Source organism: Elephantulus edwardii, unplaced genomic scaffold (genome assembly GCF_000299155.1).
Source record: "Elephantulus edwardii isolate Elephantulus edwardi_28Jun2011 unplaced genomic scaffold, EleEdw1.0 scaffold00128, whole genome shotgun sequence".
Taxonomy (NCBI): Eukaryota; Metazoa; Chordata; class Mammalia; order Macroscelidea; family Macroscelididae; genus Elephantulus; species Elephantulus edwardii.
The window spans coordinates 9,901,664-9,928,100 of NW_006399878.1; the positions used below are offsets into that span (position 1 = coordinate 9,901,664).

A 26,437-nucleotide genomic window follows, 5' to 3' on the forward strand; every position below is an offset into this window, starting at 1 on the left:
GACTGGTAGAGCCCAAGATTGGAAAATTAGTGGTTTCTGCATCTGCTTCCTGGAAGCATAGTAAAGGGAAGTATATGCTTCTGTCATAAATATTTGGAGGAAGAATGTGGGTAATGGTTTTCAAATCCAGGCTCTATTGATTATACCAAATAATGTTTTATTTGGTGAACAGATTTTACAGCAATAGTTCTCAGAGAATTGTCACTAAAAAACATTTTTAAAAAGAATCTTGAAAATTAGTGCTGATGAGGATATAAAGTTCTTGGGCATCTTGGCAAAAATTAAGCCAAAATGCAGTGGAAGTCAGCTTCTTATAATCAGTCATCCTAGTTTTCTGTTCTGCTACTATGCTTAGCTTCATTTTGAAAAGTATGCCTCCTTTCATGTTCCCCCTCTCCTATCAGGAGAAAGATCAGGAGCTAATTGCAGACTGAGGTCAGAGAAGATCTAGTCCTCAGATGCCTTTGACACCTCCCATCCACATTTTGTTCTCTCCCCTGCCCCACCTTTGAGTGTCCTGTGGAGAGGATTGGAGGTCGCTTCCTGGAGCTTGTCAGAAAGGCGCCTTCCTTCTAGTGCTGGAGTCTCTAGAGGATGTCTGAGGGACAAAAGTTTTCCACACCCTGAAGCCAGAGCATTTCCCAGGCTCATAGAACTTTAGAAAGCTTGAAAGGAAGAGATCTTGGGAGCTAAATGGCCCTGTGGTCTATGTACTGGAGCTGTCCTACAGTTGTGCCCTTTGCCACAGTCAGGTGACAAAATTGATGGGAGATGCTGAAATTGTAAAATGTGTCTTTATCTACTGAGTCTGGAAAAGCAAGGCGCAATATTCAGTCTCAGTATAGTGCTTTTTTGACAGTATATTGCCTTTTTCGAATTGCATGACTTGGAAAATGGACTTAGAAAGGGTGCTTGTGCTTTTGGAAATCATGTAATGGGAAATAAAGTCGTACAAGAGCAGCCTGGAAAAAATACTGCCTCTTCCCTGTTCTGGTGAGAGAAGAGTGGGCAGTCTTCTCCTGTGTGATCAACTGCCTCTGAAAGCCCATTGGAGGGTCAGCTATGGGTCGGTTCTGACTCAGTGATACACAGCAGCTTCCCTGCTCTGAGAGGCAGCTGTGATTTGGAGAAGTTCATTAACTGGTCCAAGGCCATTTGTGAGTTGATGAAATTTCCAATCCCTTTCAGCAAGCATATAGACTCAGCAACAGAAATGAAAACCTTTTTGTAGTTGTAAGGAAGATGCGTCTATTATAAAACCAGAAATGTCACTCATCCTAATAGATACACCTGAACCAAACTTTGACTGAGATAGTGTATATTTGGAGGCCAGTATCACAGGTAAATTTGATGGAAATAATTCTTAACGCCCTCCAAAGTCATACGTCTTTTTCTTGGTCCATTTTTGGGGCACAAAACAGTCAAATTTAGCGTTATTTTTTGTTCTGTTTTAGACATAAGAGTGATTAGAGGCAGTTTATATACTTATCCAGTATCTTTCATTTTTCAGATTTTCATTGGTCTTTGATATAAAGTAATTTGATCTTTTCCTAGTTTCTTGATTTTCTCTTTTTCCTCTCCATCAGAGTAAGCTAAAATATGAATGAGTAACTTGTTTAGAATCACTGTTGGCCTTTTTACTCTTAAGTGGTTATTTTAGCACTACAGTTTTCAAAAATTTTGCTTTTCCTGTGTAGCCACAGAATATAGGGTGAAGGTCAAGGTTAGAAGAGCTAATAGTGGACACAGGGACTACTTTAATTTTGTAACCCGATATTATGCCTTGAATGGTAACTGAAAAGGGAAATGGCTTGTATAATCTTAAAACATCTGCTTCATTTCATAAAAATTTAAGATTATAATATTGACAGTTTTGTAAGAGATATTTCAGATGAGTTTTTCGCAGTATTTGGTTTGGAACTTTTTTTTAAACTTAGAATTTGTTTGACTTAGAATACTAATGTTTCTTTTTAATGCAAGCTAAAGTTGGTTATTGGGTTTTTTTTTTTTTAATCCTGTCACAGATCAAAATGTAATAGAGGTGAATATCCATTTCCTCAGTAGTTTATTTCCGTTTTATCTCTTTGTGCTGGGTAATGAGTGCCTTTCCCCGCACCCCCCCCAATAAGTTAAGAGATACTTCTTTTACAAGTAATACCTGAATTAACACAAGTCTAAAATACCTAATAAAACTATATCTGATAGGCTGAAATTAATCCAAGGCTGTTGTCTTTGCAGAGAAAAGCACATAATTTGATGTGAATTCTTTGCATTTCCTTGGTTTGTATGTTAAAGACAATCTTTTGAAATCACTTGTACCAAATGATCCCCAGAAGGGGGTGTCAATTAATTTCATTTCTCTCTTGGAAAGTGTCACTTCTTGTAGTAATCCCAGGTGTAGGTTTACAGGGTGTCTCTCTCAAGATTTCCTTCTTTCAAGGCAAAACCATTCATTAAGTTGTCAACACATCACAGGAAAAGTGTGTCCCTTTTCTTTCTCGTTTTTATTTTATTTCTAGGAATATTCTTTACTGGAAAGCGGCAAATCTGCTAATTCTCAAGCAGGAAAGGTGGGGGAGGAAAGAACTGCCTCCTCAAACTTCCACTTGTTAACACAGGATTCCTAGCTCCTAGTTTCCACTTCATACTACCCTCCTTTTGCTTCTGGATTTGCTTCTTCTGCTTCTCCAGGTTTCGACTTTCTCTCTTTATTGTGGATGCCCTCTTCCACACCTAGTCTTACACGCTAAGTCCTTTCAGATCCAAAGTGACACTGCAGAATGGAGCAAAAAGGCCCCCCCCCAGGGTCTCCAAGGCTGTAAATCTTTATTTATGGAAGTCGACAGTAACTTTCTTTAAAGGCATGTCTAGTGAGTTAGATACAGTGCCAACCTTCGTTTTAACTGTAAAATATGTAACTGGTGTGCCACTGTGTTAAGACTTCCTTTCAAGACCATAATCAGCTTTCTTAAACAAAGGGTCCCATTCTGTTTTATTGCCTATACAAAGGCATTTGATTGTGTGGATCACAAAAAACTGTGGTTGACTCTGAGAAATGTGGGAATCCCAGAACACTTGATTGTGCTTATGTGAAATTTAGACTTGGACCAGGAGGCAGTCGTCAAAACAGAGCAAGGAAACACTGCATAGATCAAAATTAGGAAGGATATGCGTTAAGGATGTGTCCTATCTCCATATCTTTTCAATCTATATGCAGAACAGATTTTCCAGGAATCTGGGCTCTGAGAAGTGTGGCATCTGGTAGACTTATCAACAATCTAGTTATGCAGATGACACAGCCCTGCATGCTGACACTGAGGAGGACCTGAAGCACTTGCTGTGGAGGATTAAGGACTGCAGCCTTCCATATGGATTAAAGCTGAACATCAAGAAAACAAAGAAAAATTCTCACCATTGGGCTGATTGGCAACATCATGATGGATGATGAAGAGATTGAGATTGTTGACAGCTTCAGTTTGCTTGGCTCGAAAATCAACACTCTTGGTTCCAGCAGCCAGGAAATTAAAAGATGAATTACATTGGTAAAGTCTACTGTCAGAGACCTCTCCAAGGTACTGAGGAGCAATGGTGTCAGTCTGGAGACTAAGGTGTGCCCTATACAGGTCATGGTTTTTGCAGTTACTTGTTATGCATCAGAGAGCTGGACAATGACTAGACATGATAGGAGGAGAGTTGATGCCTTTGAGCTTTGGTGCTGAAGCATAGTGTTGAAAATACCATGGACTGTTAGGAAAACAAACAAGTTTGTCCTGGAGAGTGTGAAGCCAGGCTACTCCTTGGAGGCAATGATTCTGAAGCTCCGTCTGACATACTTTGGACATATTGCAAGGCCGGACCAGTCCTTGGAGAGGGACATCATGCTTGGGAGGGTGGAGGGACAGTGCAGAAGAAGAAGACCCTCGATGAGATGGATTGATTCAGTGACTGGGGTAATGGGATAGGCATGTCGGAGACAGGTTGGCAGGGGATAGAGCAAGGGTTAGGGCTGTTGTACATAGGGTCGTTACGAGTCACAGGCAACTCAACGGCACATAACAACAAGGTTGGGAAAAGCTAGAAGGTCAGCAAGAGAAAGGATGACCCTCTACAAGATGGTTTGACACAGTGAACACGACAGTGAACTTGAGCATGACAGACCATGAAGTTGATTCAGGATCAGGTCTTTTGTTTGTTAGGGTGGCTGTGTGTAGTACACCCAACAATAATCATCTCCACCTGTCCACTAGCAGCAAGTGACCTCTTCTGCTTCTGCCTCCTCTGGATACATTCGTCTTTCCTACACTGCATCCTGTTTTCTGTTGTACTATACATAAATTCTTGTCCTTTATCAGGTTACCATCTAGGATGTCTGTCTTGTTATGAATACTTGTCTGAAAAGTTGGAAAACCTCTTTAGTAAAGCAGAAATTCGATCAGTAGTTTATTCCTGAATAAATAAATACTTCTTATTTCTTTTTTGAGCACCTACTGTGTGTCACATATTGCTTTGTGCCAGGGATAGATCAGAGAGCAGAATAATCAGTGGAACATCAGAAGAAGGGAAATGAAAGTAAACACATAAAATAAAAAATAAATAATATAAATAAAAAGGCATTATATGTCTGAGAGATTATTTTATTGTGGTGGCTTGCATGTGCTGTAATTCTAGCAGCCCTGCCACTGGCTGATATTTCAGAATACAGTAATGTCACTCATTTTGGACAGGGTACAATAGAGTTTCCAGACTAAGACAGCCTAGGAAGGAAGACCTTATGTACTACTTTTTAAAAAACCCAAAAGCAAAACAATTGGCCAGTGACATATTGCAGGGAGATGAGCCACTCAGGTAAGGTGCTCCAAATACAAGAGAGAAATAGTTGCCTCCTCCAAGTAGAGTTTATCTTAGTGATGGGAGTGGAATGAATGACCTTCATTTGCTCATGGAGCACAGCTTGAAATGAGAGAAAATATTGCAAGCATCCATTAATAAACAAAATGTGGAATGTGGGAAGTATACAGCCAGAAAAATTGGAAGTTGTAAAAAAAAAAAAATTAACAAAGGATGGATGTAAAGGGACGGGTCTCTTAGGCATAGATGATCAGAAGTAGACTGAGAATCAGGTCATTTTAAGTTAGATGTATGATTTATGCAGGGAATATCCAGATGAAGTGGAATGGCAACATGTTCATTAACAAAAAGAACCTTTCAAGATCTATGCTGAAATACCGTGCTGTTAATAATAGGGTAATTTTCATGACCTCATAAAGAAGATAGAAGGAGTGTCTAGAGAGACAGTATAAAAACAATTTGTTGCCAGTCAACCATTTCAAGAGATAGTATATGATCCAGAGCTAATGGTATTGATAGTATATGATCCAGAGCTAATGGTATTGAAGGAAGAGGTCCAAGAAGCACCGAAGGCATTGGTGAAAAACAAGTCTCCAGGAATTGAAAGAACCCCAAATGGGATGTTAGAACGAAAGATTGCAAAACTAGAAATGCTCACTTGTCTACGCTAAGAAATTTAGATTGTGTGAATAGCCTGTCAGCTGGAAGAGATGAATATTTGTGTATATTCCAAAGAATGTTACCCACCGGATGAGTAAATTATCGAATAACATTATTAATATCACACATCAGTAAAACTTTCCTGAAGATAATTAGAAGAACATTGCAGCAGGACTTTGGCAAGGAACCGCCAGAAATTCAAGCCAGTTTAAAAGAGGTCATGAAACAAAGAATATTGCTGATGGGTCTTGCCTGAAAGCAGAGAAGACTAGAAATATGTTCACTTTATTTTTTAGATGAAGTAAAAACATTCAACGATCTAGATCATAACACATTCTAGATCACATCAATGGAAAGGGAATTGCAGAACATTTACTCCAGTCATACAAACAGAATAAGGATACTTTGTGGTTTATAATCAAGAAATACGTGCATCGGGCTTGTATCCTTTCACCATATTTATTCATAAATCTTTGCTGAACAAATAATCCAAGAAGCTGGACTATATGAAGAAGAGACTGTGACATCAATATTAGAGGAACACTCATTTTCACCCTGCAATAGGCAGATGAAAACAACTTTGCTTGTTGAAAATGAAATCTGACTTGAGGCACTTAGGAGTGAAGATCAAAGAATATAGCCCTAAATTGATTCTATCTCAATATAAAGAAAGCAGAAATCCTCAGAGTTACACCAGTAAACATCGTGATAAACACAGCAAAGATTAAAATTGTCAGGAATTTCCTCTTCTGTGGGTCCACAGCAGCCAAGCAATTCCTACAGAAACAGTAGTCAAGAAATCAAACAATGGATTGCATTGGGCAAATCAGCTGAGGGGGGAAACCCTTCTTCATATTGTTAAAAAGCAAAGATCTCATTTTGAGCACTGAAGTGTCCTTGATCTAACAAACCTCAGTATTTTTAGTCCTCTCATATGCATGCAAAAGCTAGACAATAAAGAAGAAAAACCAAAGAATTGACACCTTTGAGCTATGATGTTGGTAAACAATGCTGAATACACCCAGGACTGCCAGAGGAATCCGAAAACTTGGAAAGAAGTACAGCTCGAATGTTCTTTGGGGGAAAAGATGGTGATACTGTTGTTTGGTTTTTTAAAAGTGTATTATCTGCATTTCAGGTGATACTTCTTATGTACTTTGGACTTACTATCAGGAGAGGGTAGGCCATGCAGATCATGCCTAGTCAAGTAGAAGGTTGTTTAAAAAAAAAAAGGGCTCTCAACGTGAGGGGCCACAATAACAGGCTCAAGCAAAGCAACAACTGTGCAGTTGGTATAGGACTGCATGGTGGAAATGACTCAGACAACACGAACTGTTAAAAGGGGTTAATTGCTATGAAGACACAAAAATAAAACTGTATATGTGAACTTGACGTGAGCGGGAGGAGGCTGGTGTGGCTGGAGTTGTGAACACAGAGAGATGAACACAGAGTTAAGCCAGGACCAAAGTGTTTTGTCCTTGTTATGGCTTTGGCTTTCATGAAATGAAATAGGACTTTATTGGTGTTTTGCCTTTACTAAGTGAGTTGACATTTAAGAAATACTTAGATAGCAGTATATAGCCTTGTCATTATGTACCATCAGTCAGAACTGACCTGTAGTTGACCCTCTGGCAGGTTTTCAGAGGCAGTTAATTGCATGGGAGGGGATTGTCCATCCTCTCCCACATAACCCTTAGGAAGCTTATTCATTCCACAGTTACTGTTGTATGCTATGGAGTCGCCTACCAACACTGTACTCTTTTGTGATCCCTCCCCATCTGCAATAATTTCTTTCTATTTAATAACAGGAACCTGTGCATGAAATTTTTAAAAATTTTTTATTTTTTTTATTTGTGTGTGTGTGTGTGTGTGTACCATCAAATTGGATCTGTCTGGTACAGGAGGAAATTGTCCCTCTTTCCCCAGCAGAGCATCTGGTGAATTCGAACCATGAGCCTCTGGGATTGCAGTGCAGCTTCTTGCCAGTAGTCCACCAGAGCTCTCCTGCATGAAATGTTTTTCTTGTTCCTGAAACTGCCACCATACCTAGTAGATGTTCAAGAAATAAATATTAACTGAGAGGGAAAATGAAGAATGCCTGCCTGGCTTTACCTAAATTAAATACAGTTTGGCACTGTCAGCTAAACAGTGGCAGTTCAGACGCACTTGGTGAGTTGCTGTCATAAAGATTTTAGCTAAGACTATTTTAAGGAGCTGTTTAACTCATGGAGTTAACACATCGTGAGTCAGAATCCACTGGACGGCAAAGGTTTATTGATTTTGGTCCTAAGATGTCTAAAAATGGATGTGGGTCATCTACCAGTAGGTCAAGAGGCCTTAAAAATTGCATTTTCAGTCATCAGTTCTATCTTCTAGATTAGCTTTCTTATGAGGAAACCTTCCTGCCTGGTTTCTTTCTGATTATGCATAGCAGTTAGGATGTTTTTAGGCACCTGGGGCTAGGAATGCTGCTACTTGCTAGTCAGAATGTTTGCTGTAATAGAGAAGATTAGATAACAACTCTCAGAAGTTTGAGAAAGGAGCCGGCTTTCTCCTTGGAGCAGTTGGCGGATTCAAACTGCCTGCCTTTGGGCTGGTAGCACAATCCCCTATCCATTAAGCCACCAGATGTGGGTGTTGTTAATTGCCATTGTGTAGACTCATTCCAGAGAATCGATGTGTAACAGAATGAATTGCTGTCCAGTCCTGTGTTGCCCTCATGATCACTGGAATGAGTCCTTGCTTACCTTTCAACCTAGTAGACCTATCTTCAGCATTCCATCAGATAATAGCCTACCGTGATCCGTAGGATTTTCATTGGTTAATCTTCCTATTGATCACTGGCATTTCTTATTGTTGTGTACCTTAGAGTCTGAACAGACTCATAGCTGACCCTTCAGCGTTTTTCAGAGGCTATAAAATCTCCTTGGGAGGACATTGACCAGTGGCATAGCTTCTAGCATTGTTAGAACATGCAGCCCTCCACAGCACAACAAACTCACAGATGGATAGGGATGGCAATAGATAATATTAGAGTTTAACAAATATTAATACACGTGATTAGCTTTGTGACTTACCCTTATTAAGATGTCACTTTGTTAGTGTGTACCATCGATTCAGACCCATAGTTGACCCTCCAGTGGGTTTTCAGAGGCAGTAAAGAGCACCGGAGGAGATTATGTTTCTTCCATGGAGCAGCTGGTGAATTCAAACCACAGGCCTTTGGATAGATGCATAGCAGCTCAGTTCTGTATCACCAGGCCATCTTTACATATAGATAACTCCTGATATCTTCCCTTTAATGACTAAGTTTCAAAGAATAATCTAAATCGTAATTCTTAGGCCACCTGTAAAGAACAGAAAATATTAGTAGATTCTTCCTTTTTTCAACAAAGATTTGTATGCCTCCAACATACACAAATAGTGATTCAGGATAAACAGGTAAATTAAGACATAGGCATTGCTCCCAAGAATCTTATAGTAGGTATAGCTCATGGGCTTGAAGGTAAAGACAGAGAAGCTCAGTGAGTAGTTAGTAGAGGAAAGAAAGGAAACTTGTCTGAAGCAGAAGAGAAAACACAGATTTAAGGGAATGTAGGGTGATAGAACTTGGTGTATCCCTGTAACTCTTCAGTAGTTTAGTAAAGACCAAAATTTTCATTCCATAGCCTACATGATTGTTCACTCACATACGGTTAATAATGTACATACAGTTAAGATTTTGGATTGTCCTATGAAGTTTGAATTATTCCTGAAAAGTGGCACAGTCCCCCACAAATTATAAACAAGGAGGACAATGACTAAGGATGACAGAAGAATCAATGCCTTCGAGTTGTGGTGCTGGAAAAGTCTTTAAACATACCATGGACTACCAGGAAAACAAATAGGTCTGTCTTGGAGAGGGTGAACTTAAGGTTCTCCTTCTGGAGGGTAGGATTTTGAGACACCATCTCACATACTTTGGGCACATGGCCAGGAGAGACTGGTCCTTAGAGAAGGACATCATGTTCATATGGGTGGATTGATACAGTAACTGGGGCAATGGGGATTGGTGTGTTGGGGTCAGTGAGACTGGCTCAGGACAGGGCAGACTTCAGAGCTGTTGTCCATAGGGTCGCTGTGAGTCGCAGATGACTTGATAGCACATTACAAGGAGTGACATAATGAAGTAAGCGTATTACAAAAAGCAGCCCAGGAACTCAAGGGCCCTTTGGACTAGGGTAGATTTTGGAAAAGGGAAGGGCAAGGCTTAGATCAGAATTCTGTTGGAAGGCTGTTAAGATAAGGAGTGGGAGGGGGGAGAAGGGAGGAAGCATTGATGAGAGGAATGAATACAAAGAAGTGTTATTCGCTTTGTGGTTCTCAATCCTGGCTAGCCTTCCATTACTTGGAAAGCTGCTTTTAAAATACTAGGACACAGCTCCCTGTAGACTGAGCAAAAATATCTGGGGTGGAACTGGTCTTTGTTCTCAAAGCAAGGTCTCAACATCTAGGGTTGGAAGCCACTGAGCTAGATTTCCTTTTGCTACAAGTCTGTGAGGTCTCCTGGTGTGTCTCATGGGGACCTTCCTGGGAAACCAACCTGCCAAGGAAAACGTACTGTTAGCAAGCAGCAGCGATCATGTCCAGCTGCATGGCAGTCCTGTAAAAATTCACCACTTTGAAGTAGTCAGGAGATCAGTAAGCGGAGTAGGAAGTCCTGTGACTGTGGCAGGTGTGAGATCAGAAAGTCCCATCAGCCATCACACAGCTAATGTCTGTTAAAATGTCTATAGCTTTTAGCATCCGCCCTACCTTGATGAGTCTTTGCCTACTCTCTGCCCTACCTCTGGGAAGCCACAGAATCTGGAAGGTGTGTGAATCTTCTTGAATCTGTTTTAATTCCTTGCATTTTAACTTGGGCCTGTTACCTGACAGCACACTGTTAAAGCAGAGGAGTCCGAGAGGACTCACAGTGATGACCTCAAACCTAAGAGGGGAGGAATTGTGCCCTGTTTGGGCGGGTTAATGCTCCTCAGCTTCCTGAGATCAGCAGAGTGCACCAGAATGATGACGGACTGGGAATTTCTGTTTAACTGTTGAGGGCTAAGGGGAAAAGAGGGTCATCCCATCATGCCAGGAAATGTGCAAATATGGCCTAATAATTCCCAGCCAGACAAAAAAAGGCTCTCTGGGACCTCATTCATTTCACGGTGCACAACAGTTTTGTAAAATGACTAAAGCGGTTTCCAATAAAAATTTCCTGTTTCCGCCTTGACACATTTGCCTGTTGTTTGCTTAGAGAAAACCCAGGAATAAGAGTTTCATTGTATTTTTAGATTCTAATGGCATTTTTGCCTGATGGGAAATGTTTTTTAAAGATCATCATCCTAGTTTTCACATTGCCACCCACATCTACCAAAGAAAAGAATTCCTTTGAGCCTATCAGAGACCTCCAAAAATGAAGATGGGGTGGTGTTAGAGTGATAGAAGTCATGCATGTACAGGATTTCCTTTTATATGTTTTACATTCCTGTTCTTTATGACATGTTAAAGGAAGAACTCAGTCTTGTAGTTTCTTAGTTCTAGTTAATTTCTCCCCTAAAGTGAAGAAAGCTTGTTTTCAAGAAAGTTCGTTACTCTTTTTCTTACCCCTTTCCTTATCTGCATCTACTAAGATGATACTAGCAACATTTTAGGATCCATATGAAGAGTAACTGACTAATACATAGTAAGTGCTTAGACAGACTGCTGATACTGAGAATTCAGTAGATGTCACCCATGTATAGAATAGAGGGGCATCTGAGAAGACTATACAGAGAAGGCAGCATTGGGCTGAGCTTGAAAGATGAAAGAAAATTGACCTGAGTGGGAGGGAGGGCATCTCAGGCCAGGGAGATCTTGGAAGAAGGAAGTCATGGCATCACAGCGGTATGTGAGCAGATGAGCACGGAGTTTACTTTGGCTGAACTGAAAAGCTAGGTTGGTTTGTATGTCAGCCTTGCAAACCACACAGAGGTGTTCAGACTTGATTTTCTAGTCAGTGGGACTCCAGTGAAGTTTGTGAGGAGAGATAAGATCAAAGCTGTGTTGAGGGATTCTGTGAAGAGGCAGGGCTGGAGACCCTCAAGATAAAAAGAGAAAGGAATGGCATGAATCACGGTGTGAAACTAAAGCATCTTTTTTCCCTGATTCTGGTGGCATCATTTTATGGTGGTCCAGAATTGCTTTGCTAATCCAAAGGCGGGGCTTCTCTGGCTTGAATCCACTAGCCACTCCTCACGAGAAAGAAGGCCTTGGAAACCCGCTGGAGGGTCAGCTGTGAGTCCGAACCATTGCCATAGGGTGAAGAAGACTTGGATAAAAATTTATCTCACATTAAATGAAAACATTAATGTTTAATAAAACAATACTACATAGAATGCTACATATTTTCTTGGTCAGTTGCTAATGGAAAAGGCATGGGAGTGAGGTCTGCAAGTACTCTAATTTTTTTTTTAAATGTGTGATGTCTCTTTCATTCTGATTTTTTTAACAGAATTGACTTTTCATTTGCCATGTTACAGAAAACTTTTATGCAAGATAGATATGTACCTCTGTATTTCCCATAGTTTTAAATCTAAAAGAAATGTTGAAAAGGATGAAGGCACTAGATAGTTCGTGGAAGTCCTACATTTTATAGCCATTGAAGCTTTTAATTATCAGCTAAAGACACAAACCTTTGACTGTTCATGACATTTCTTTCCAGCCTAGAGGACTTAAGAAGAGTAACTTTTTGAACACATATTGTAAAATAAGTTTTTAGCTATTTTAAGGCATTTCATTTGTTTACTAGTAAAAAAATGGACAAAAAGATCATGGCAAGACAATAGACATTATATGTTCCTGTAGTCACTTTACAGATGAGTACTGCATATGTGAACTATTTTGTGATGTGTTGTATAAATAAGTGAAATGGTATTTTAGAAGAATACTGTGTTTTATTTCTTATACCTCCTGACACAAACTTCTTTTGTTGATTAAGAAATTCAAGAACATGCTCTTAGGTGGAAAAATGTACATTGAATTATATTTAATTAAACCTTGTATATGTGTGCTCACCTGGTGTATGGATATATGCAGTCAAAAAGGATGAACATTAAGAATTGTATATCACCAGCCAAAAAAACCTCTTTGGCTTCTGTAATGCACACGGTAGTTATGAGTGGGAAATTGACTCATACACAGCTAACAGTTACAGCTACTGGGGAAATGCTTAAGAAAGCAAGTGCATTTACATTTTAACAATTCTTCCCCCACCCCCAGTGGCCAATAACCTGTTGAGGAAAATAAGTTATCTCTTCTATTTAGAAGTCACTTTAAACAGTTTTTTCAAAAATGAACAATCATTTTTCTTTTTATGCACCCTTAGTGGAGGAGAGAGGACACTGGGGATACAGAAAAAGAATTTTCCCATTCTTTGAAGTATAATATTGAACTTTTATGTTTTTCTAGCAGTACAGTTTTCTAGAAAGTAAATATTTCAGTATTTAAAGTCTTGCTTATTTAGAATTAGCTTTTTCAAACAAGTTAAGGATGTAAGCATTTGGAGGAAATGGATATTTTCAAACTCGGATAACTCTCATCTGACAAATTTGTTTAATTCAGAGTTTTTTTGTTTTTTGTTCTTTTTTAAGTTTACAGAGACTTTGGCTTTCCATTCATTCATTGTTGTAATTACTTCAGAGTTTTAAGTTCTTTTATTTTAAATCCCTTTTGTCTTTCACACCACTTCAATCCTGAATCTCGTGTTTAGTAACAGTGCATTCATTGCTGCTCTAACAAGCTTTGTAAAATAAGCCTTGCTATGTCGTTTATTTCTGCTCCACCTTGGTAATTGTTTTAGTTTGGATACTAATAAACTCATTAAAAGATCGTTTATTTTTCTCTCTGGTATGTTTAATAAGGGTTTTCACAGTCCTACTTGCTTTAATGAATTTGAGTGTTCTTAATTACCTTTCTAGAACGGCCAAAGAACTCATGAATAGTCATGTGAAAATGCTTTCAACCATAAAGTTGGTAGACAAAAGTGAGATGTCTGTATGTCCTCTCCATATTGACTGTCAGCTTCACATCTGGCTCAGAGGAGATGTCTAATGAAGATTTCAATCTGGATTAAATTAACCAATGTTGAGACATTTATAAATGGGTGAAAAGCCTTACATAACCAAGTACTGCTGGCCTGAGGAAGGTGGGAAGAAGAGTTGAAAGGAATATCCTTTGTGCCAACAGAGAAACTAATTAATTTGCCCAAGACCTCCTCTGCGAGGCTGTTTTAACAGGATTGTAAATTTGTGCTTGAGTGAGTTTTTACACGGTGTGTCAGTTGCTCTTGGCCTTACTGTTTATCAATACTATTTATAAGATGCTAAACCACAGGGTAGTAGGAGCTTTATTACACAGTTCAGCCTGCCAAGATTGTGGGATTTATTGACTTAATGCCCTCTTCTTTGACAGCGTGGGCCACAGCACTACTGTATTAATACTCCTTGTACTGAAAGGCATCCAGCATCCAGGGGCTCTGTGTGTATCGTGGGGAGTCAGAAGGTCTGCTGTGGTTGAGTCCTGGGTGTCAGATGTAGTAGTTGGTGACTTTTTGTTTCAGTGAAAAGTAAACCAAGATAGGCTAGCCAAGCTTAAAATTAGTTACTTAATTCCATCCAGCTTTCTTATTATTATAAACTCTATTTTCATAATCATTTGTAATAACACAGAACCATATAAAAGCCTTTACTCCAAAAAAATGGGGATCTCATTTTTAGTTGATGGTGTGTCCTTTTAAAAACTTATAAAGGAAAGAAACACAATTATATGCATAGGAAAAAAGCTTGAGGGGATGGTAAGGAATATAAAAGATACGTTAAAAGTTGTTTTGTTTTCTTATAGTCTATTTTCTACAGACACTGTTGCACTTACATGATAAAAAAAGATTTCGTTAAAGAAAAGGGAAGCTTGCTAAGATACTCATGATTAACAGTTTTGTCTTTTTGTGTTTTATTCTAGAAATTGAAGCCAAGGAAGCTTGTGATTGGCTCCGGGCGACGGGTTTCCCGCAGTATGCACAGCTTTATGAAGGTGAGCGGAGAACAGTTTTTATTGTTAAGGTTTTTTTTACTGATATAATATTTGGTTCAATGATTGTCTATAATCAGTTACTTAATTTAAACATTTATCTAAATAATTTATGAAAAATTACTGGACTAAGCACCTGTGACTCTACCACCTAAACAAGAGCTTGTCATTGTGATGTGCCATCGAGTCAGCTGTGACTCATAGTGACCATATGGACAACATGTCTGAACCTTGCCCTTCTGTGCATCACCCTCATCTTCAGCATACTCGAGGCCCCTGTTACAATCACTGTGTCAGCCTGTATTGCTGAGGGTTTTCCTCTTTTTCTTGAGCTAGGACCTTGACACTAAAAAGTATATAAGAAACTTTGATCACCACTTGTGTGGAGTTGCACTGCCAGAGGCATGCAGTTTGATTCAACCATCTGTTGTTTTAGAAGAAGATGGATAGTCTTCTCCTGTGTGATTTACCACCTCTGAAAATCCCCTGGAGAGCCAACTATGCATTAGTTATATATAACTCAATGTTTTATAAGAACCACAAGAATATTAGGTGTTCATACACATGTGTGTGCATATTTTGTTGTTAAATGCTTTCAAGTTCTAACTCTTACAGATCCAGGGTACAAAAGGAAAACACCAGTGTTGCACCATCCCACCAACACCGCAGTGCCTGACGTGCATGTGGCTTGTTGGAGCCACCATGTCAGGCTGCCTTGTTGAGCGCCTTTCTCTTTTTCACTTGTTCTCTTTGCTCTTTACCAGACATGATAGCTTTCTCCAGGATATGCCTTCTACTGACAAGATGCCCAAAGTAGGAATTGAATTCTCACCTTCCATATTTTTAAGTATTCTGAATTAATTTCTCTTAGAAGTTAGATTTGTTTGTTCTTTAGGTCATCTGTGATAGAGTCCATATTCTTTACCAGAACTATAATTCAAAGGCATCGATCTTTTCCATTCTTCCTTATTCATTGCCTAACTTTCATGTGCATTTCAGGCTATTTATTGAAAAGTCAGGAACACCTTAGTTCTCAAAGTGACATCTTTACTCTTTAGTAGTTAAAAGGGATCCTTAACAGTATATTTGCCCAATATTTTGTTTGATTTGTTATGTCCATTGATTTTGATTGTGGGTCAAAGTAAAGTGAAATTCTTGACAGTTTGAAAAAAGAGCAAGGGCCACATGGAGACAGCCATATCTGACCTTCACCGGTTTCACAAAGGGGAGCTGTGCTTGACAACATCAGCACCACCAAAACCAATCCCCATCAGGTCAGACGTGACTCCCATGTTCCTGTACCTCTTTCTACTCATCCTAACACAAGTCTTACTGTTTTACTGGTTCCAAAATCTGATGTGATAGCTCACTCGGAACCATATAGAGGAAGTAAAAAAGATTATAGTACAGATTTCTGTTGTTGTTGTTCTTAAATGCTGTCAAGTTGAGCACGAGTCATAGCAACCCAGAGAACAAAAGACCTGAAATTTTGTTCTGTAACTGTCATCATTTCTCTATGTTCATAGTTTCTAGAGGCATGTGGTTTAGGAATTGGTTGCCACTTCTGCTTCCAAACTTGAATCAGTCAGAGAACCCCACCAACACTATCCACCATAGGTAATCATCCAGATTAGTAGCAGAATACAGTCGGGACAGCTTCTACAATGTGCTTGTGGGTGCCAGAGCCTTGAGCCTCACAGTTTGAGGCCATGTTACAGAGTTCTCACTCTTGTCAGTATTGTCTCTCCCTGCCACAGTCCTCCAACAAACTTGGGCTGAAGCCTCTTAGCTCAGATTCAGTGGCATAGCAATCCCAAGGTCCACCCTTTTTCGTGTCTTGGTTCTCTAGTTCTCTACTGTGGCTGCTATGGTTGTTGCTCCTACAGGCTCTAGGTTGGCTGGCACAAGAATTTCTAGTCCTGAAGGACACATGACATTGTCTTGCTTCGTTTCTCCTTGTCTCCTTCCGGATCCACTCAATTCAGTGGTGAGACTAGCCATTCAATCCCCTTACAAATTGGTGAGGCTAACCAATCCCCTTGTGACTAGGCTAACACACCGCATTCACATATGCACATACACCCGCCCATCCACACAGCAAAGTAAATTAACAGATAGGGAAGTCATTTTGTACAGTAAAACATTAATACCACAAATCAATCATCTTTTTATTATGTTGTTTATTGGATCAGTTGTGAGGATTTCTGTGTTCTTTAAGGTGTGATCTGTACTAAAGCCTATAATCTTTTTTCTTCTTCAGTAAGTCTTTCTTGTTTTTTTCTTACACTGTCTCTGCCCATGAGTAGCATTGCTACAAGTTGGGATCTGCTCCACCACAGTGTGTTTAATTTGGTTATCTCTATTGCTATTCTTGTTTTGTTAATACATTGGGGTTTATTTTCCAAATCCCTTTGTGTCTTCTTTTATTGTATTAATTTAATATTGCTGCATTGTGGTTTTTCTTTCTGTTCATTATCTAGATTTCTGCAGAGACTATTTCCTTCCCTTTGTCACACATACTCCTTGTTATGTTGTTGTTGTTGTTGAAGGTGGAACTTTGGAATTTTAGAAGATGATGGCTTTCTTAATTAATTCCGGTGCATATTGCTTCCAGTAGCATAATTTCTGCAAGAAACTTTTTGGCAGGCACAGGCTTCAGACTTTGTTTACCCTTTCTGCTCCTGCTCTGTTGACATTTTGGTGCTGGTCACGCTTAAAGACACAATAACCAAGACCAGTATGCAAAGACGGTGGATTGTATAATTCCATAAGAAATGACCTTACAGTAATGAGCTAGTTATTTGTCTTTATGGGTAACTTTCAAGCAGAGCTTGAGTGAAACCAGGGCCAAACTCACTGCCATCAAGTTGATGTTGACGCAGAGCTACCCTGCAAAACAGTGTAGAGCTGCCTCTCAGAGTTTCCAGAGGAAGAAGCATCCTTCTCCCTCATTTCTCCACCGATACAGCTAGTGGATTCAAACTTATGACCTCTTGGTTAGTAGTTGAGTACCTTAATCAGAGGCCCTCCAGAGCTCCCAACAAATAATGAATTGATTCCTAAGTTGGAAGAAATTAGCCTCTCCAACATGAGTGTTCTTTGTTTCCTTAACTCTGCTGAGAAGATGGCACAAATTATCTCTCAAACATTTATTTAATCAACCAGAGGCAGAATTAATTCTGTGCCAGTAGAAAGGTTTAGTCCTATGATAGATGCTACCTGTTTTATAATAGACCTTGGAGAATACCTTTAAAGAAGTGCTACAGTTGCACAAAAAACCAGAAGCCATAATTTTCATTGATTTACATTTAGAAATTAGTGGGGTTTTTTGTTTTTTTTTTTAACTCAGAAAGAGTTCCTGGAGAACAGCTGGTTGTCATAACTACAAAATGTTCCAAAATTCTAATGGAAATGGCATCACTTACGTCTTTTCCTCAAGAGTGTTCACCTCTTCTCACCACTCATAACTCTTTAATAATGTGTCCTCTCTTCTGATGCTCTTCTAGAATACCAGGAAGCCAGCTTCCTCCTGTAGCAGTAGCAATAGGTAGTCATTTGGGACCTTTCCGTGGTCATTGTTGTTGTTGTTGTTGTTGTTATGTGCTACCCAGTTGCCTGCAACTCATAGTGACCCTATTCACAGTAGCTCTGAAGCCTGCCCTGCCTGTCTCATTGTCTCCAAAACACTTACCCTAATTATCCAGTTACCAATCGATGGTCATTAGCAACCTTCTTTAACACATGAGCAAAATTCCGTGAGCCGGTGCTAAGAATGGATCAACTTTGTGAGCCTGAAAGAAGTAGATGTGATCAACTTGCTTTGAAGACAGATTTGGGGGCTGTGGGTGAGTACTCCTCAGAACCAAATCCGTCTGAGAACATGGAGATAATTTGAGGTCCCTAGCTCTCTCAGCTAAGTTAGTTCTTGATCTTATTTCCTTATTGTTGCTCAGATTGATTATATGATCGTTTTCCATGAAGATGAATTCTGAATAATGCCTTCCGGTTTCTCCATTTCAGAGACTATCCTAATTTTTTTCTTCTTCTTTCTTCCACCATTAAGATGATTGGTTGATCTGCATACCTGTGATGGTTGGAGTTGCTCACCTTCCGATCTGTTGGGGAGGATCTTTACCCCTTTCCTTTCAGCATGCCTGTCCTTTAGTAGGGCTTTGAGGTGGTTGGTAGGATCAGTACACTATTGGATTTTTGATTCACAGGTCTCCTGGAGATAGAAAAAGATAATTGCATTTTCAGTGGCAGTTGCTTGGCAGCTCTTTTGTGCTCCTGTTTAGAATTAAATTTCCTTCAATTATGTCCTTTTTGGGGGTTGGTTTGCTGCCAAGCAGCACTTTCTTGTGATAGGTGTTTGCTGAGCCTTAATTCTTCCCAAATCCTAGATACTGCCTGCATTTTCACAGGTTACGTTTTGGGTCCCTGCATTTGAAGTCATTTGCAGTGTAAGCCTGCGTGTGCGTTAGACTCTATGGGACTAGTCTGTCACTTCTTCCCTTTATCCTGCCGCTACGTGCAGGGTGAACACACACACCCCAACCAGCACACCAGCCCACACATTCCTTGTCTTCCTGTTTAGCTTTATTTTAGTACTTGGCAGTTTTTACTTCCTGCCCTTAAATCCAAGCTGGAAGTTTAAATCTTCACTGCATCACTAAACTGTCATCTTTAAAAGGCAGTCCTTTCAGAAAAAGAGACGAGGCAAGTGAAATTTATTAATATGACTCTTACATTCTTCATTTGAATCTAATCCCTACTAAAACTTGGGGTTTGCATCCAATTTGCAGAATTTGGAAGTTAAATTGCTTCAAGAAAGTCATCTAAAGTACACGAGGCTGAGATTCTCTGGAAACCGTACAGTTGCTGCCCCATGTATACTTAACAGATCTTGTGGATATCTAATAGTATTAAATGTTATTTAACACTTGGATTTCTTGGGGGTGGTTAAAATAAAATATGTCATCACAAACTTCATGCAACTCTACAGTCTGTCTTGCTTCTCTTTACCAGTAATTGCCAATCACTATGTTCACCCTCTTTTGCTGCTTAAACAGCCTATTTGTCTCATGTACTTGGTCTATAAATTAGTGAATTGAGCAGACTATTCTGAATGTTACATTTCTTCATACATCTTTGGACTGACAGCTAGTTCATTGTCCTATCTTTAATATCATACAAAGAATGATATCAGAGCTCCAACTCTAGCTTCCAGAAAAAAACACCCCCCCACAAAAGGTGTATGTAAATTAAGACTAGTGGTGATAATTTACAGGATGTGTAGAGAGACGTTTGAGTATTATGACTAGGAAGTAGATTACTAGGAATAAGGAACTCCCTACTATTCTGTGAATCATAAGACGTAATGGACAAGCTTGTACTCCCTAGTCAAGCAGAGAACTCGAGCATTACCAGTGTGTTGCCAAAACTGATAGCCATGTCTCTCTCAGTATGCAGTGTTAACCATTTTAGAGGTAGGAGGAGTTTGTTTTTAGATAATGGTAGTCCTGGTGGTTTAATATGCATAATTACTTTGTCTGCTTCTGACTCAGAGTTCTCCAGAAAAGCTCTGACCCTCTATAGTATATAAATTCTCTAGGGAGGGCCCCTTATTTACTCTAGTAGCTGGAACTCCAGAGTGTAGTATCTTGGCCTTTGTGTAGTGGCTATTTTAGAATTGTAAATTTCCACAGTGCTGCTACAGACCTTCCTCCCGTTGATGGCCATGCTTATCTACAAGGGGTCCCCTTCAGCAGTGGAGAAAAGGGGATTCGTTCACTGAGTTGACTCTTAACCCTTTCTGATTCTCAGTTCTGATAGAATTCTTCAGTAGTCTAATAGTAAACTTGTACAGATTAGGAGATTTGAGTTTCTATTGTTCTACAAGAACTTGCTAGCAAGTCCTTTGTTTTTAGATTGCATTTTGTATGCTTCTGAGAAGCCATATTGAAGTGTTAATATTTGCTTTAAAATTCGGTATCTTGAATTTGTTAACTCTTGATATCAAGCAAATAGATTTGATTCTGTTTTCTACCTTTCCTATTGTTCCCTTGATTTTTTTCCTTGGCCTAGTTTTTCAGTGACCCTGATCACATGTGATCAGAGACACACAGATGGAGGAGGGAATCAGCAAACAGCCATATCCAAAGAGGGTATCTTTACAGTATATATTCTGACTTAAGTTATAATTTCTAGCTGTGAAGGTTTAGCATTTCATGGTTTGTTTAAAGATGAAACTGTGTTTTGAATGACTTCTTTTTGACAAGAAACAGTATGTGAATCTCCAGATACTTGGAGATTCTGAATTCTTGTTGGATATTAATATGGAATATGTTATACTTCTTTCTACTTTCCTGTAGCACTTGTTAGGGAATAAGGTGCCCTGCACGTAGTAGACTGTAAGTTTTCTTTATTTAACCCCCTTCTGATAAATTGAATTAGTTGAGCAAGAACTTAGATTCTCTGTAAATGTTTTTGTCTTTATTTTTTTTACAGATCTCCTGTTTCCCATTGATATTACCTTGGTCAAGAGAGAACATGATTTTCTGGACAGAGATGCCATTGAGGCTTTATGCAGGTAAATGCTAAAACACTGAGATTGTGTTGGGGCCAGGAGCTTTAAGAATGTGGTACTTTTATCATAATGGGGACTTTGCTTTCCTTTTGTTCTGATTACATCAAGTTTTGATTAGTAAATGGGTATAGTCATTTATTTGCTTCCTTATCAATCAGAGGTCTTTTTAAAACTTAAGTAAAATCCTGTGATTTAATATTGCTATCAGAAATAGCTCTTACACTTTCCTGGAAGGTACTCAGTCACTTGCCCTCTTGTGACCACAGACCTGCTCCTGAGCCAAGATTCTAATGGGTAGATTTCAATCTCCAGCCTTCCAATGTTGAGAGCTTAACTGCTTGTACCACTCATAGATGCCTGTATTCAATACAGTTCCATCACATACTTGATACCATATGATGATACACATTTTTAGAAGGTTTGAAAACATGGAAAAGAGTTATTTTTAGAAGAAAGCTAATTGGCTGCACAAGCCAAACGCGGTGCCGTAAGAGTCATAGCCAAAGCTGCTGTTCCCCTGATGGAAATGAAGACATTCACAGGAGTAAACTAGAGGTGGGGGACACGGCATTCTGGAGTCAGGACCATTGTGATCCATTACAAGAAGGCTTCTCTGAGCATGTTCTGTTTCCTCAGTTACCAGCCGGTAACAATAGGATTAAGTATGGCTGTAAAATACCTCAGCACTGCAGCAGCAGCCGCAGCCATAGGTCGCACAAGGGAGACAGACAGTGGCTGAGCACTGATGGGAACTTGTGAATAAAGCTCTCAGATCCTTGTTCCTTGTACTGTGGCTCTCAGGCAGAGGCAGATCCTCCCCTGGCAGGTTTTAGTGAAGCAGAAGTAATAAAACGGGAGCAAACACTCCTGAGATACTGGTAATCCTTTCAAAGTGGTGGTGACAGTTTTATTCATTTTAAGTTGCTCATATTTTGTCATTTCCTTCAGAAGCTCAAAACCATGAGAGTTAAATTTGGGCATGCATTTGAGGAGGGCAGGAGAACATGAACTGATAAAATTCATGTTTTGATTTGATGTTGAAATTAAAATAAATTTCATTTTCATTTCTCTGTTTAACTTGTTAAATACATCATCAAGGGGAAATGGTAGGCAATATTTCTTTGTAATAGACAAAGTAGCTCTGTAAAAGTTGTGCTTTTTGTTTTAGTTTGTTATGTGGAATAAACTTGTTCTCATGGTTATATATTAAAGCAAAACTAAAGTATTTTTAGAAGAAAAGGAAAAGAAATGTGTTTTTCTTTGTAAAAGAAAAAGTATACTAACCTGATGGTGCAGTTAGTTAAATATTGGACTGCTCTCCAAGCTGCACTGAGGGGAAAGGAGGAGTCTTTCTCGTTGCCTTGAATCCTGCTGGAGGGCTGCATGAGTCAGCATGGACTTGGAGGTGCAGGGGCTTGGTTTGTTATTGTTTTTGTTTTTTATTAACCGTCGAAACACTGTCACTGTTAATGTGTAATCAAAAGACTGCTTAGAAATGTGTGAGATACATACAAAATTTCTGGAAGAGAACTAATTCCAAGGCGTGCATATAGTGCGTCATAGCATAGCTATGTCATGTGGCATTAAGAAATATCGCTGGTGCCATGTAAGAGAGGAAGAAGGCAGCATCTGGAATATGAACTACCCCAGACATATTTGAAATGCTTCAGTGCTTAGCTGTGGGGCCAAATTATTTTCAATTCATCATTGCTGATAAGCCATATAAATGAGGTCACTCCTAAGATGTATCTTGGGAAATATTTAAGTATTGCGTCAAATCATCCATTTCACACATTTTGAACTACTAAGTGGACCGTCTAAACAGCTGCAACTGCTTAGGAATGCGTGGATTGTAAAAATATTGCTGCAGCATTTCAGCCCAAGGTGTCATGGTTAAGTTTTTACTTTTTTTCCCTTCTCATTCCTAAATTTGAATTTGAAGGTCCAGTTTCCCTGTTGTATAGAGCATGATATGCAATACAAATTTGGCCAGTAGGAAGAGACGTCTGCATGCTGTGATTTACATGGGCTGCAAGTCCTGTTCGAAAAGTTCGGTGGCTTCTTGATGAGCATTTTACCGTAAAAGAAACTGGAACTTGATGTGTGTTCAGACTCAGCAACATTTTCTGGTTGAATTTAATTTTTCTCTTTTACACATAGAATAATATTTCTCCAGTTCTGAGAGTTTTCATAGGTTACTTGTAAAAAGAAAATAATAGAAGGAGTCATGACAGAGTGCCTGATGTTGCCTTTAAAAAAACACAAAACAAAACAGACAACTTGTGAAATCATAAGACACATTGTATCAACTCATTTATAGCAAAAACAAGGAAAGGATCTTATCCACATACTAACAGAAATATACTTTTCATGAAACATTATTCCCTCTTTTGAGAAAAGAATGGGTATCAATATATAGCATGGCTCCTGCCCCTTTCCTTTGAAATGTAGTTACAATTAAGTGAGATCTTTGTTTTGCTGGTTGACTGTCTCCTCATTTGCTAAGGCTAGCCTGGACCAGATACTCTTCCAGTCTGTGATATGCAAGGGCTAGCAAGTAAGCTCTCTCCAGACTGACAGACTTTTTATAACATCTTTTCTTTGCCTTGCTGAAGTATTTTGAACAGTTATACATATTTCAGAAAAATATTTTGAACAGCTTTTAAATCTATGTGATGATACAGAAACTTAAGTTTAAAAATTTTCTAAAATCTTGTATGTTCTTTCCCCATGCTTTCTTGAGTCATATTTTTATGTTGTGTTTCTGTATACACATTAGCCTTCTGTTTAGTGAAGAATTTGCTGTAAACATTCATATGCCTGTTACATTTGCAGATCTTTGGTTAGAAATGGAGTGGTTGCTAATTTCTCTGTTACTACAGAAGATTTGTAGATTTTAATGCTTTTTTTGTGTGTGAAAGATACTGTGTTAAGTAACAGATCCGTAATGAACAAAAGTTCAAAAGTTGAAACTCGAAGACTACTGGTTTCTTATATCAATTTAGATTGCTAATACAGTATTGTCACATTCACACTTAGAAGAAGTTTTAGATACTTGTTTCTTTAGATTGGCTTTTGTCCTGGTCTTGCTAGTTTTGCTATGTAATCTAACCCTAATGATAAGGCCAAAATTATGAGGACGTTCTACTCAGTATTAAACTACAGGAGTGATTAGCTTGTCTTGAATCATCTTTAGCAGATAATATTGTGAACTATGTGTTATCTACTAGAAAGAGCTCGGGTAAGATAATATTGTGAACTATGTGTTATCTACTAGAAAGAGCTCGGGTAAATTGTTTCAATGCAAGGTTCTTTGACTTTCTGTAACTTTTTATTCAAGAACTATCCCATTTTCTGTTTTCCTTAATAATTAAAATTGACTCCTACTATATGGCTTAGTGACAAGAAAGTGTACTACAATCCCAAAGGCAAAGGATTGGAGGCCTGAGGTGTGTGTGGGGAAGATGGGCAATCTCCTCCTATGTGATTTACTGCTTCCGAAAATCCACCAAAGGGTCAGCCATGGGTCACTTCCAACTCCACAATACACAACAACATAAAATTAACTCCTCCTATAATGGAGCCCCTATGGTCTTGAAAAGCATTTGGCTTCTAACCAAAAGACCATCTGTTCAAACCTGCCAGCCTCTCCACAGGAGAAAGACGAGACAGTCTGCTTCCACAAGTCCTACTTGGGGACAGTTCTGCTCCATTTCCAAAGTCAAGATGAATCAGAATCAACTTAATGGCATTACGTTTTAGAAACACATCTAAATATTATGTGAAAAGTTAGTGGTGGTGGTATTGTTATGTTCCATCGAGTCGCTTGTGACTCATAGCAACCCTATGTACAACAGCCTTTAAACCCTGCTCTATCTTGTGCCAATCACGCTGCCTCCGACACACCCATCCCGATTACCCCAGTCACTGAATCAGTCTACCTCATAGAGGGTCTTCTCCTCCTGTGCTGTCCCTCCACCCTCCCAAGAATGATGTCCCTCTCCAAGGACCAGTTCCTCCTTACAACATGCTCAAAGTATATCAGATGAAGCCCCAGAATCCTTGCCTCCAAGGAGCAGCCTGGTTTAACCCACTCTAGGATGAATCTGTTTTCTTAGCAGTTCATGGTACACTCAATACTCTTCTCCAGCACCACAGCTCAAAGGCATCAGTTCTCCTTCTGCCCTCCCTAGTCATTGCCCAACTCTCTGATGCATAACAAGTGATTGCAAAAACAACCATGGCCTGTATCAGATGCACCTGAGTCTCCAGTGTGACACCATTGCTCTTCAGTACTTGGGAGAGGTCCCTAACAGCAGACTTTTCCATCGCAATACGTCTTTTAATTTCCTGGCTGCTGTTGCCAGTAGTGTTGATTGTGGAGCCAAGCAGACTAAAGTTGTTAACAATCTCAGTCTCTTCGCCATCCGTCCTGATGCTGCCAGTTGGTCCAGTGGTGAGAATCTTTGTCTTCTTGATATTGAGCCTCAATCATTTTGAAGGCTGCAGTCCTTGACCCTCTGCAGCAAGCTCTTCAGCAAGCTCCTCAGTTTGAGCAAGCAGGGTTGTGTCATCTGCGTAACGCAGATCATTGATAGATCTTCCAACAATCCTGACGCCACACTTCTCCTCATAGAGCTCAGCCTCCCAGATAATGTGTTCTGTATACAGGTTGAAAAGGTATGGAGATAGGACACATACTCTGATCTTCAGTATATGCTTTGCTGTAAAATAGCTCCTGAAATTCCTGTTATGAAAACCACTTACCTTATAGTTGAGTTTAGTTGTTTCTTTACCATTTGTTTTCTATTGAAAGGGACACAAGCCCCTTTTTCAAAGGAAGGTACACAAATTGTTATCTTTAACAATTGGAATAAGTTGTCAAATTTTTCTTGGAAAACAGTTCCTTTTCTTCCTTACTCTTCTCCTTTCTCCGTTTTCTTCTTGCTGTGCCTTTATCAGAGAGCTTGCAGCCTGTGCCAAAAAGCCCTTGAATCTTGATAGTGCCCCCACCCTGCTCCCTCCCTCTCCAGAGCAGGATGCAAGTTGCCCAGCAGATAAGACTGACTCATTCCTGCTGAGCTGAGCCCTGGGAGGACCCTGAAGCGAATGGGAATGACCAAAGCATCTGGACAGATGGATTAGATTCCAGGGTTTCAGTTACTCACTGAGAAATCATGCTTACGATAGAAACTGCTCCATTATGTTACTATTATTAATATTTATATTAAAAGTAAATACAGAAGGTGATAT

At 39.4% G+C, this 26,437-nt stretch overlaps 1 protein-coding gene across 3 annotated transcripts in view; it reads left to right on the forward strand.

Moving 5' to 3' along the window:
• The window catches only part of DLC1 (deleted in liver cancer 1), a 563,336-nt gene that overhangs the window by 514,984 nt on the left and 21,915 nt on the right, over positions 1–26,437 (forward strand). For all 3 annotated transcript variants that reach the window (XM_006893561.1, XM_006893560.1, XM_006893562.1), the window contains 2 exons: positions 14,530–14,601; positions 21,106–21,187. In XM_006893561.1, the coding sequence (XP_006893623.1) occupies positions 14,530–14,601; positions 21,106–21,187 (154 nt within the window). The remainder of the gene's footprint in view (positions 1–14,529; positions 14,602–21,105; positions 21,188–26,437) is intronic.